The sequence below is a fragment of the Pterocles gutturalis genome, unplaced genomic scaffold (genome assembly GCF_000699245.1).
Source record: "Pterocles gutturalis isolate BGI_N339 unplaced genomic scaffold, ASM69924v1 scaffold39883, whole genome shotgun sequence".
In the NCBI taxonomy this organism is placed as follows: domain Eukaryota; kingdom Metazoa; phylum Chordata; class Aves; order Pterocliformes; family Pteroclidae; genus Pterocles; species Pterocles gutturalis.
In genome coordinates, this window is record NW_010119442.1 from 3,984 (window position 1) to 17,829 (window position 13,846).

Consider the following 13,846-nt stretch of genomic DNA (forward strand, 5'->3'; position numbering starts at 1 on the left):
CTTTGGAAAGATTCGTAATTCGTTCTCTGTATGTAGCTTGTGGAGTGTTTTCATTTCAGGGTTGCAAGTCTGTTCATATTCTGCTCAGTCCATTACTTCTTTTCCTTTGACACCAGTAACTCAGTAGAAGGCAAAATACTAGCTGCTGAAAAATACTGGTTTTAGATCCTTGTTAAATCACGGCTTCTACAACATAAAGTTTGAAAAATGTATTTATTTTTGTGTGTTCACAGCTTTAAGCAGAAAACATTTTTCTTGGTTGTACAGATGGTTATTTTAGGCTGATTTTTGCTGGTGGCTGCATTCCCAGTCCTTAGAGTATGCAGCCATCATCGTGGAATGATCTGATTTATTTTCTATTTCCTGGCTCTCTACTTGAGTCTCTTAAAATGTGTTCTGGAAGCTACTTCAGCATTCAGCTAAAAGTTACACTGTCTCCCAGTCTTCATACAAGCTTCTTGGAGGTAATTTTGACTGTTTCGTAATGGTGATAATGGATGTATGTGTATTTTAATAGTATCCTATGAAAGGATTCATTGGTGAGGTTTGGAGATGCATTCTAAATTCCTGTCTAATTGACTGCTGTCTTAGTGATGGTTTTTTTTTATAGCTGACAAACCAAAATTGTTTCATAGAACAAAACTTTTTTCACTTAGTGGCTATCACCTTATTCTGATGATAAAAACAAATAAAGCCTTGATTTTCTTTTTTCCAAAAATAAAAGGATGATTACATCACCTTTAGTATCTGTTGCTAAAACTTTGTAGTACAAAGGACAGGCTTTGAGTTTGACTGCATAGATGTGTTTTGCATGCTAGCAACTGGGCATTTATTGCTAAAGGTCTCACCAATAAGTTAGAGCCAGAGTTGAGTTTCTTTGCGGAGTTTTAACAAATTCTTTTGCCACTTTATGGAGCAAAATGGAAATAAAGCTTTCAGATCCAAGCTATTTGTTCCTACAAAGGAACGTTTCAGCAGTATTCTTGGAATGGGTGAAAAGCTGGAGGGGGAGGCAGTGGTATTTTTTTTCTTGAGGTGTATTGTTTCAGGTCACCTCTTTATCTCTACAACCATTCCACTCAGTCAAAGGAGAGGGAAATGTATTGCTTTAAGGTGACTTGAGATGTTGTCTGTAATGCTTTATAGAACTTATTTTTCAGCTACCTTTTCTTGCAGTTTTTCTTGGTGTTAATTCCTGTGGCTATGAATGTGTTTGCATACAGTAGTTCCACATTTTATTTTCTGTTATGTAAGGGTTGGACAAGCAAAATGCATTTGTTCCAAGCATGTATTATTGATCATTTCAAAGAAAAAAAACAAAATCTGATCTGGAGCTGGTAAGATGTATAGAGCAACAATGACATTGGGCTATGGAAACCCCTTCATGAAATCTCCAGGTACATAACTTATGTTGCAAAGTCACTTGTTAAAGAACAGTTGAGCAAGATGGGGATGACTAGCTCTCTACCTACCATTTTCCCTTAAAGCTTCTTAATGATGGAAAAGTTCGCATATTTTCAGAATTACTTGCCTCTTAGGAAAAAATATGATCTTAAACTAGTAACTTAGAATTATTATTGATCACAAATAATTTTCTGTGTCTAAGTGGTACATAATAGTCCATCATTTCACTGTACATTAATGCACAGAAATTGTGAAAGTGCCTATAAAATTTCTGCTTAGAGGTGAATGCTTTATTGTATTTTGTCATCTTATGTCACATCCCTTAATGCTTCAAATAATGTATAGACTAAATATATTAATAGCAAGTTTTAAACTGCATTTCTTTTAAAGATTACACTTACAGCATTAAGTGTGATGAAATGTCTTGGGTTATATGGAGTGTTGTAAAATCTATCATTTATTGTACTAAACCTTCATGGTTGAGCAACTAACAGCCTCTGCAGAGAAAATACTAAATCAGGCAGCCTATAATTTGTACATCACACTCCAGAGAGAAATTTACCTAGTGCACAGATATTCAAAGGCTTCTACTTCAGACCTATTATTTTATAGACACTGTCAGAAAGATAATTTTTCTTTTACAGAACTGTAATTTTTATTTATTTTAAATTTAGTTCAGTCAGTTGTAACTACTTTTGAAGTAGTTGGTGCTCCATTTTGAGTAGTTCCTTTTTCTGGAAAAAAATACAGGTAAAATCAATAAATCTTATAACTAAAAGACAAATTAGTTTTGCGCTACCGAAGGTTGTATTTTGCTTGCTTACTAGTGTTGGATGTTTTCTGAACCTCATGTTTTTTCTTGTTATTTTATTTATAAGTCTGAAATTGGTCACTGTTTTTTCTTGCTGCTCTTGTTATGCCATATGTTCAATTTGCGTTAACTGTTAATGAGGTTTTTTATAAGCTTCTTCATTTCTTTATGTATTATTATTTTTCTTTGCGCATACATTTCTGAAACCAGGAAGGATGTTGAAATAAAGGTGTACTTTGCTCTTAATAGGTTTGGTTTGCAGAATGAATCTTGTACCTACCATTTCTACAAATAATACTTACTATTTAGGTGAAACCTCTTCCTCTGAGTAAAAAGTGAAAATAGTTTCAAAGACTTTAGGATGTGTGATTTTAATGCTTCGGTTACATTTTACTAGTTTTCCAGGCATTCCAAGTTGATGATGATGATTATTACTACTACTCCTGCTACTAACAAAACTTGCAGTCTTGCAAATGCATATTCTGGTTTTCTGTTACATGTTGGGCCTTCTTTGATGCAAGGATTCCTTGAATGCATGTAGATTTCTGAAGTACCTGGGCTTCTCTGATTTGTCCATCTGTTTTTAAAAAATACTGTGTTTCATTTGATTGATCCTCTAGGCTATCACAGCTGCAGCAAAGGGGCAATTTTCCTTCTTTCCTTCCTATAAGGTAGCTTAATGTAGTTGACTCTTGTATTTTCACAAGAGCAGATTTTCTTGGCTGACACTGAAGTGGATGTTACAGGCATTATAGGCATGTACGACAGCAAATTCTCAGTATACTTTTTAAGTATTTTTTTCTCGTTCTTTCCACCATTCCTGTGATCAGTCTTCACCTGGGATTAGCTGACTGTGTAGTGTGCTATGTTGATCACGCTTTTGCAGTTGCTGTATAAATTAATCTCTTGGAAGATGCCTTGGGTAAATGTGTAGTTTAATGTTAGTTGCTCATGGAGCAGTGGGCACCAGGGATGACTTGAGACGAGCTGCAGAAATACGTGGTATGACTGTAAGGGGAGTAGAAGGAATGAGATCTTTTAGCATCAGAACTGTTATCTTGGTTGAATGATTTAATCTTACCTTCAAGGATTTTCAAACCTTCTGTCTGTCAGACTGGAAATGGAAAGATTTTCAAATAATTTGTTCAGCTGTCTTGATCCTATGTATGTCTTGATGTGTGTATGTGAGATTGAGAGAGAGAGATTGACTCAAAGCCAGAGCTTTGAGACAAAAAATTGTCTGCTGTGTGTTTGTCGTAAACCACAGAGGCTTGAGGCAATCTTTGAGAAACCTGGAGAAAAAAAACTACTTAGCCTAATATATGGTTGTGTCAAAATGATGCTTTTTTTTCATAGATTGGTATTTCTGTATTTTAATTTTATCTTATTCATAATGTGTTTTGAAGTACTAATCCTTGTCATTAGGTAATAAATTTTATGCATAAGAGGAAAGGGGTGTATATGTGTTTGGTTTATGGCTATTTTAAAGGATATCTGAAAGATGTAGTAGACTGTAAAGAGGTCTCCTAGTGGCAGATGTTAAGTGCAGAAGTAGTTATCCGGCCTGAAGATGTAACTGGTATTAGTGAAGAAGTTTAAGGACACATTGGATCTGCAGGGTGCATTTGATAGAAGACCTATCTGAAATTGAAGTGACTGTAGCAGAAGTTGTGGAAGAAACTGACAGAGTGAATAAATTTCCAGGACAAAATGGTGTGTACTGAAGAGTTTTTAAAAGAATTTAGAGATTAAAAAGTCAAATGGTGAACGTCTGAAGTTTTTTTTAGAATGAACTTGATTTTTGAGGACTGGAGGGATGGCAAATGATGATTTTTGTAAGTGCATCAGGAGTTTAGGGGAACTGCATGGTTCCAAGTCTGATGTTTGTGTTGAACAAATCAGTAGAATTTACCATAAATATATTGGATATATGGATAAAGAGAGAGAGATGTACTCTGAAAAATTCATATCTCCTCTAATGGGAAGCTCTTCCCCACAAACCTTTGGGGTTCTTCAGGATCAGCAAAATATTTACAAGGATGATCCAGTTGATATAATGAGGCACATTCATTTCCGAAAGGCATCTCTCAGTCCCTTGCCAAAGGCATTTGATGAAAATAGTATGTTAGCTTAAAATGGAAAATCACTGTATAAGCAGATAACTTGCTGCAGGGTAAGAAGTGGATGTGGAAGTAAATAGTTAGCTCTCTCAATGGAGTCTTCAATTCTTAGTACAAGTGGTAAAGGCAGATCAGATGTTAGGAATTGCCAGGAAAACAGTAGGAAACAACACAGAACATCAGTATCCCACTATGTAGTTTAGTGACTTGTCAGTGTGTTGAATACTGTTTCAGTTTTGGTGGTTTTATCTCCAAATTTTTTGAGTGTAACAAAGCTGGAAAGAGCTCAGAAAGTATTAAGGCAGCACAAAATTACTTTTGTGTGAAGCATAATTAAGTAAAATATAAATCATCTATCTGGCAAGAGACCATTTAGATTTCTAACTAATTACATGTGGTAAAGAGAGAGAGGGTAGGTAGGGATTGATTACTGCTTGTTTCAGTGTAAGAAGTGGGGACCATCAAATGGAGCTAGCAGGAGCTGTGTTCAAAACAAATGAGATGAGGTGTTCTTTATAGAATGGAGTTTGTGCTGTGGAATCTTTTGTAAGGAGTGTTGTGGGTGCCAAAATTTTACATGGTTCAAAAGGAAAATAGGCATTGCTGTGACAGAAAAATGTGCATCTGAATAGAAAGGTCCTTCTAGGCAAGGAGGCATCCACCTATACCAGGGATTTCCTAACTTGAGGGTAATTTGCATCTGCAGATGGCTGTGATGGGAGAGTAGGGTACTTAGCTAGGTGGGCCTGATCCAATTGTTTGTGTGGAAGAGGGAATTTGTGGTTGTGTGATCCTTTAAGAGAAGAAAGGACAGATAGAAGTAAAGGAGTGCTTGCTGGGCTTATTTGCAGCTGTCTTAAAAAGATTGCATTGAGGAGAAGGATGAACGTGTGAAGGATGGCTGGGAAAGGTGGCACAACATGGGAGAAGTGAGCATGCATGAGTGGCTGAGAGTGGCAGCAGAGGAAACAGGTGATATGCTGTGTGGTTTTGAAAACCAAAATGGGTATGGAAGAACAGAATGTTGAATGTGTACATGGGTTGTTTTATACTTCATTTTCTATTATGCCAGTTCTGGTGTTTTGTTATTATAATCCTATATGAGCATACTTTCTTTCATATGTTAATTACATGAGCTTGCATGGTACTTAGGGCGCATAACATAGAAAGTCCTCTTCTTCTCCTTCATAATATTTAAGCAGTGCAGTTATATGCACCTCAGACGATAAGATAGGCATTGTAGTTGGATATAAAGGCTGTTAAGCAAAAACGTTTACACCAGAAGTGTAAGCAGCAGCAATTAATTTTTTTACCCAACTTATAATTATTTTTCTTGTCTGGTTTTGTTTACAGGATTCTGAGTAACAATAAAATAACAGAGCTGAAGAATGGTTCCTTCTCTGGATTACACCTTCTTGAAAGATTGTAAGCACTTCTTAAAAAGCTATATTCACTTTAAAAATTGAGGCACTGTTTATGCTTCAGTAATTCTGAGAACAAGATATCCTGTTTAAGAGAGATATTCTTACTTTATTTTGATGTATTTTCTTTGTGATTGAAGGCTTAACATAGTTAAGCTTTGTCTTCATGAATATGAATGTTATGTAACAGCATAAAGGGATAAGGGCAGTTTGAGTGGGAAGTTCATTGGAATGATGTGATGACTGGATTTGTTTTGTTTTTGTTGGTCTCATAATATGAAAAATTATTTCTTTTCTTACAAATTGTCAAACCCTTTATCAAACAATTGTGTATTTGGAGGGAAGTGGATGCATTAGAACCTCTAAAAGAGGCTAGATTCATTGTATATTTATTGTTGATATTTATTTTAACAGTTTTGCTGCTTAATTTACAGCTTTATTATATACTGAATGTATGGAGAGGGGGAAAATAGGAGTGAGTCTGATGAGAGTAAAGTCTTGAACACCTTTTCCTTCCTGTTTTCATTTTCCCTTTCAGATGATATGTCGCCTATGTAGTAAGAACCTTTGTAGCTTCTGTTACAGTCAGCTTTTTTCCAGGTGGTAGAAGGTCAGGACTGGCAGGTTGAACTACTTGAGAGCAAGCAGAAACTTTAGAGATAAGGATTTTTCTAGGCCATTTGACTGGGAAAGTAGCCAGTTTCATAATAATCTGGCAACATCTAGGAAGAGTTCCAGATGACTTTTGGCTTCAGGGGATTAAAAATATTTTATTCTTCCTCTAAAACTTGAAGGCTGCAATGCTGGTCACCTGGCCTACATAGATTCAAACAGTTCCATCATTCCATCCCCCACATGCCAGAAGAAAGATTTGTCTTCTGCACTGGCAGATGATCTTTATTGTAGAAATAAGCCATTGTGCCAAAGAAGCAAGGTTATCAGCAGTGATGGCATTCTAGATCTTTGCACATTATTTCGGCGTCCTTGCTTAGGTAATAAAGGCATCTGCTGACAGTTGTTATTTGTTGTAACTCATTACAATTTTCCAACAGGAAATACTTGAAACTAATTGGTTTGAGATGATAATTTACATTTGCGCTATGAATCAAAATCTTAATTTTCTTTAAAATCCTAAGAACCCATCTTTCTTCCACTTAACTCCTGTCATTTGTAAGAATTTTGTAGGTTATTTTAGTATCCTTTATGAAAAGGAAAAGAAAGCATTAAGGAAGGCATGTTTTGAGCATTTAGAGTGATCTGGGATAGCAGTATTTGAGAAGGCATGGTGGTCTCTTCTGAATGAGATAACATACTTTGTGTGTACTGGTGTTAGGAGTTAATACATCAACAAATGATAATTAATGGCCAGGTGTCTGCATCATAAAGGAAGGTATAACTAGCATGATACAGTAGTCATTAATTACTGTCTTTTTTTTTGTGTGTGTGTGCAAGATTTATTTTAAAAAGAAACTAACCCCAGTAAAAGTAAAATTTTCTGTTTTAAATGTTCTTGTGACCTTGCACAGAAGCTACTCTTGTATTAAAATAATTTTTCAAACTTAAATTAATAGTCGATAGTAAAAGGAAAAAAGAATGAAAGCCGTGGTAACTATTTTAAAGATTAACATGTTGAGAAGTTTCAAATTATATGTCTTAATGTTCACTGTGTTAACTTGCATGCCTTTAAAATTGCACTTTTTGACAGCTTCTTGCTTATTTTTTTTCTTATTACTCGTACTCCTCCTTGTTTCCTTAAGTGTTTTATTTCTTTGTAGATATACTCTTTTCCTCCACTTTTAAGTTAATAGATGAAATGGAGAAAAAATAAATAAATTCATTTAGCATTTAAATAGTTCAGACAGTAGCATTTTCACTTAACGTTGCTGCCTACTAGGGGACAGTTTCTGTATGCATTTAGTGCTTTTTTGTTCACTCCTTGTGATGTTATACTTCATAGCAAATATTTCTCCCATTTCTCCTTAATGATTTTTGGATAGGGTTTAGATGTATACATATATTTAATGAAAGCCTTTAAAAACAAATAAATCAAACTAATATGTCAGAACATGTACTTGCATAATAATTGTTTTTAACTACATTTTAATCCATATTTTGAATTCTGAAATACACATTCACAACTTCATAATTTACCTGTTAACACACTAAACTTGTTTTTTCCTCTTTACTTCTTAGAACATCTTAATGAAAGTTTACTGATTTTTAAATGGTTTCTGTTATTTTTTTAGTTCTTCAGATAAACTTGGGCATATGGTATCTGCAGCTGGCAAATTGTTTCCTTTTAGGTTATCATTTTGCTCAAACACTTTATATCTTGACCTCATTCCCATATGACAGTTCTTCAGTATTACTATTGAAAGGGGGAGATTGTTTTATTTGTTCCTTGTATGCCCCAAAACTATGGGGAAGTGCATTAAAATGCTGGACCCAAGTAGGAATTTCAAATCTGTTAATAACTTCGTGCGTGTATGTTAATTTATGAAAATGTAGAATTTGGTAATGCATTATTTTGTAAGCACGGTGATAAGATTACCAAAATAAGAGCTTTGTTTTACTGGAGGGTGAAATGTTTGTTAATTATAGTAGAAAGTGACTGTGCTGTGTCTACATCTACTGTTATTAGAAAAAAATCATGCAAATAATAGCTGAATCACAGTAACCAGGTCAAAGATTTTTACTGCCATACGTGGCAATCAATGTGTCTGTACAAAAAGAGGTTTAAATGTTTCAGTCTCTACTGACTTGTTAATGCTATGTTTTGCTATGACTTTTCTGCAGTTTAAATGTTGAAGCAACTTCTTTCACAACTAGTTAGTGACAGATAATTTTTCATGTAGTAGATACTTGACTATAGCATTATTCAAGATCTGGCAACTTACAAGCAGACTACTGTCTTCCATCCGGAAGCTAGCTAATGCTGCCTGTTGATTTTTACAAGGATAAGGAAGATTACTTTGTAAAGTAGTATTTTTCATTGTCCGTGAGAGAGGGAAAAAAAAAGACAGGCATGGAATTCGGTAAGATATTCAGCCTACTGAAAGAGACTTAAAAACATTACAGTTCTTCAGGCTCCTGACACTGCTTTGGAAGTAGTTGGCAGTCGCTGCCACTGTACAGGGCAAGAAAATAAAGTTGAGATAAGAAAAGTGTGTATACGTCGTAGTTTTATTTAAAATTAATTTACTGTACTGCAAGGTAAATTTAAAATATTTAAAGTATTTCAGATGTTTATTAGGTACAGCATTGAAGTGTGATCCATGTGCCATGACATTGTTGTACCATGATTTGTCTGCAAGAAATGCTATTGTGAAATCTTGGGATGAATGTATATTTTTGTTCATGCATATCTGTGCTATGGAAGATGTAATCCTCTTGTACCATTCTCTTTCAGGCAGAATCGTTCATGTGGTGATAGATTTAGATGTTTTTTGTACCCTTGCTTACGAAAACATTTTTATTAATTGAAATTACTAATTTTCTTTTTAAATGCAGAACGTTCACATATTATGAAGGAATGAGAAATTTTGCTTGTAGTAATAAGCGCCTGCAAAGTTTCAGATAACAGTATAATAAAAATCTTGGACTAATAAGGAGGTAGAAATAATTTTAGCATTCATGCAGTGACAAAGTTTGTTCAAAAGTGTAGATGCTGGCAGATGCTTTCTGTGACCTTTCAAATTACGCTGTATCTGCAAAATATCTTGACTTAGGCATTAAAACTCCTATATCACTTGCACAATTAATAAAGCAGTGTAATGACACAGTTACTTTACATTTGTCCTTGCAGCCTTCTTTTATGGAAACAAGGTTTAAAAATCTGTACACTGAGTCTTTTCACCAGCTTTATTTGGGATTCTCAGCCAGGGCTTTACTTTTGTGTCAATAAGGATGGAAACTTTCAACATCGTGTCTTTGGTGTATTTTTAGGATCTTGTTTTGCTTTTTTCGGTTGATGTTGGGTACTACTACAGTATTTAAAATTGGGTAGGCTGAAGAAGACAACACTGTGCAGTAGTGTTCTGTGTAGTAAGCAAATGTTACACCCTGAGCAGCTGTAATCTGTTCAGACACTGTGGCAAAGTATCTTTGACTCCGTACCCTTTCATGTGATAGGAACTGATAGAATATTTAAAGGACAGAACAGAGGAACAGAACACGGAATATTTAAAGAACAGAACATATAGTGTTCATATTCCTGGTTCTAGTTAAAACATAGATTTCGAGTCATTGAAAGATACTATCTATGTTTGAGAAAGTAGAAAAGTGGTGTATGGGTTTTTTGGGTAGTTTTCAAATAAGTTTAAGCAACATTAAGTGTATCTTCATGCATGTATTATCTGTTTTAAAGGGTAGCTTGCAATAAATGTAATGCCTTAATTTTTCTCCACAGGGACCTTAAGAACAACCTTATTAGTACCATAGATCCAGGAGCTTTTCTGGGGCTTTCATATCTGAAAAGACTGTAAGTAGTATATCTAGCTAGTCAGTTTTTAAACAAAACAAACAAACAAATAAAAACCCCTGAGAGTAGATTAAGTCTTAAGTTCTGTAAATTTAGACAGCAAAGCTATTATATGTTAAAAGTTGAATATGTATATGCTGTCTAAATTTATGGACACACACATACACAAGTATGTATAAAACAAAGTCTGCTTTCAGTCTTATGACTCAAGAACATCCGCTGCTTGTGGCTTGGCAGTCTCACTTGTTCTTACTGACAGTCTCTTGTGTTTTTCCTCCCTTTTTGTATTTTGATGACTTGAAACATCGCTGGGTGACCCTTCATTCAGAGTCTTGTTAAATGTTAAACTTATGATTTTTTTTTTTTTTTTTCCCCCAAGGGTCATAGTGGAACACAGAGTCCCTCGCTTTTAATACTACACTGAAGCTACAGCACTGTTAATGTTGCCTTATTGAAGGTTGTGCCAACATTCCCATCAACACTTTTTTGGGATGTATACCTTGGCTGTAAAATTTCTGTCCCAGATGAAACTTGAAAAACAAGACCTAAGCGTGATGGACTTTTTTCCTTTTTATTTTTTTTAAATGCACTTCAGGTTTTCAGAATACCTGGGTCAGCTTTTAAATCTTAGTGGTTTTGTCACCTTCTCTGCCTTCAGTTAGCATACAACTTTCCATCTGAATTTTTGTAGTATGTATCTTCATTTGTCACAGATGAGATTATCTGGCTCACTTAAAAGGAAATTTTCTTTGTAGTTGCACTTTTGAAAACCTTAAAAATAAAGAACAATTCTGGACCATTACTACTTGCAAGCTGAATTTTCATTCCTTTAAGAAGTTTTGGCAGTTTGATTTAAGGCCTACATTGTAAAATGAATAGTATTTAAATATTTATGTAAGTACGAATGTAGAAGTGGCCCTATTTGTGTACAATAAATGCACTAGTATAGATCTCTGGCATGCTGAAAAATTAAGTGATGTAGGACATGTGAAGAGTATACTTTACAAACATGAAAATTTACTTTGTAGTGAGTGATATAAGCCTAGCCTAGTCTAAGGGGATTTACTGGTAACACTAGGCTCATTTAACCGTATATGGGCAAACCGTTATTACTTTAGAAATGGAATAAGGACTTTGTGCATGTGTGTGCACCCATATAGCAGTACCTGTTGGGTTTTGCCAGAGAAGACTAAATGTGTATATGGTGCAATCTGTTACTCATGCTTTTTAGTTGAAATACTTCTGTTTGCAGACTGTATGTCATTTGGAAATAAAACAGTTTATTCTGATTTTTGCTTTTTCCTGTTTATAGGGACTTAACTAATAACAGAATAGGCTGCTTGAATGCAGATATATTTAGAGGACTTGTAAATCTCATTAGATTGTAAGTATAATTTTGTATATAACTTCTTAAGTTTTAGTCTTATGTAAATTAACATTCTTTGTTTCAATGAGAGCAGTTTGTTTTAAGTGTGCGCTTGAAAGACATGCAGTGTGGCTGTGATTGTGGTTTGTTCCTCAGTAGCAAGCTTAAAAAGGAGAAAAAAGTGGTGGGGGCAACCAAAACTGTATTATTCAGTGCTCTATCTGCTTTGCAACCATTTTCCATTTTCTTAGAAGGCATAGGGGTGGAGGGAAGTTGCAGACTGTCCAAAATATTTTCACTAGAAAAATATTTCAGGGTTATAGAATCTTTTCATGTCAGTGCCTTCTACCATGGCATCAGTGTTGTGTTTTGCTGGCTTTCTTGCGCATTTTTAGTTCTTCATTTGCTTTAAGAAAGGAACATGTGAGATTGTGGAATGTTTATTTGCCCTGCTTGTTAGCTTCTTACGCAATGCTTTCACTGACACAGACAAAGTGGGATGTATAACATTTTAAAAAAAATATTCTGCTAGATCAAACATGCTTCTTATGTTAATAGCAACACATCAATTCATTGTGAACAACAAAGTTTAAAATTAACTTCTTGAAATGTATGCTCAACACGTGCTAGTTGTTGCTTTAAATAAAAATAAAGTATTTGGTTTCAGTCCTTCTTTCCAATATTAAAATTCTTCAGCTAAAAAGGAAGTATTGGGGAACAGTTTATTTTGGGATTTTTTTGCTAGGCTATCAGATTTGATTGTTATTCTTACAGTCTTGTGAACTATGACAGTGTCACAGTAGTACATTGTAGGTTTTAAAATAATGTTGTCTTGAAGAGGGTTTTGGTTTTTTTTTTTTTTTTATTTCAAATGTCAGTTGCTTGACCATGAATTCATCATACTTTTGTTTCTTAGGAATCTTTCTGGAAATCTGTTTTCCACACTTACGCAGGGAACATTTGATCATCTTGGTTCTCTAAAGTCTCTGTAAGTACTTATTACATCTAATCTTAATTTGCATGATTATTTGTGTTCTTATAAAAAAACATTTTATATACACTTGCTTGTACTACACTTTTGTGGTTTTTACTTTTAAACCTCATAACAGTGATTTCGTTATCTGGATAAGGACATGGGAAATCTGTGTACAGATATTTAGGTGTTTATATAACTTCCTTCAAAAGATGCCTGCTATTTGTTAATGAAGTTTTGAGAGAACAAAGTTATACCAGCATCTGGGCTTCTGAAAGTTTTATTCTGTATGCATCATTTATTACTTTATATTAAACAAATAGCGTTTTACACCTTTTTTAACAAAAGGAGCAAATACTTTTAAGGAAGATCTTGGTCACTGAAGAACAGTATAGTTTTGTCACACATAACAGTCAGTACATCTCAACCTCATGTTACTTTTCTCTGCTTTAATTTCATGGGGGTTGTAATCTTGTGTAAGGAAGAAAGTAAATGGAAAAAATTATCAGTGCTTGCATTTTTCCCTGGTAGTCATTACAGTTGTTTCACTGTGCTGGGACTTTCTCAAAAGCTCTGACTGCTGGCTTTGACGCAGAGTTAATTTATTGTTTATAAAGGCAAATGTTTCTTTCCCTCTTCCACCTTCTTTTAATTGTTCTGAAGTGGTTATTCCTGGTATTATAATTGTGTACATAAAGGTTGCTGTCCAAGAACATCACAGGTCTGACAAGAGAACCTGGATATAACTGTTGCTATTAAAAAATGTGTGTCTGGAGGAATTCCTGTGAACAAAGACTAAATAGAGTTTCACAGGAATGTTGATTTAGCGTTTGAAGTGTTCTGCCTGTGAAGTTGTGTTATTCTTTAGACATTTTCAAAAAGAAAAATAAATTATGTTTCCAATAGAGGTAAAAATCAGTGTAGACACAGTGATATGTTTTGATACATTTTTTAACTGTTTCTAAACAGATAAAATATTTATGTTCTCTTTTAAATTAGCTCACTGCAACAGACTCCTCTGGGGGGATTTGGTATGTCTTTTTAGTAGCAGGTATTAAATTGTACAGAGAAGACTATGAATCAGTGAAAAGCCTTATAAGATTTTTATATAAAGCAGAATAAGACTATCATTAAAATTGTGTGAACAGTGTTTCTGAAAAGAGAAATAGGTGAGCGACTATTTTTATATTCCTGTTGATTTTACTGTTAGAGCATTTGATTGCTAAAGTGAAGCAATGAAGCGTGTTCGTAAGTTATGATGGTGCATACTG

General features: G+C 34.5%; 1 protein-coding gene across 1 annotated transcript in view; it reads left to right on the plus strand.

Moving 5' to 3' along the window:
- Positions 1 to 4,145: 4,145 nt before the first annotated feature.
- GPR125 (G protein-coupled receptor 125) overlaps positions 4,146 to 13,846 on the plus strand; it is a 42,038-nt gene continuing 32,337 nt past the window's right edge. The window contains exons 1-6 of the mRNA XM_010076573.1: positions 4,146 to 4,335; positions 5,200 to 5,341; positions 5,689 to 5,760; positions 10,165 to 10,236; positions 11,549 to 11,620; positions 12,519 to 12,590. Of these exons, the coding sequence (XP_010074875.1) occupies positions 4,146 to 4,335; positions 5,200 to 5,341; positions 5,689 to 5,760; positions 10,165 to 10,236; positions 11,549 to 11,620; positions 12,519 to 12,590 (620 nt within the window). The remainder of the gene's footprint in view (positions 4,336 to 5,199; positions 5,342 to 5,688; positions 5,761 to 10,164; positions 10,237 to 11,548; positions 11,621 to 12,518; positions 12,591 to 13,846) is intronic.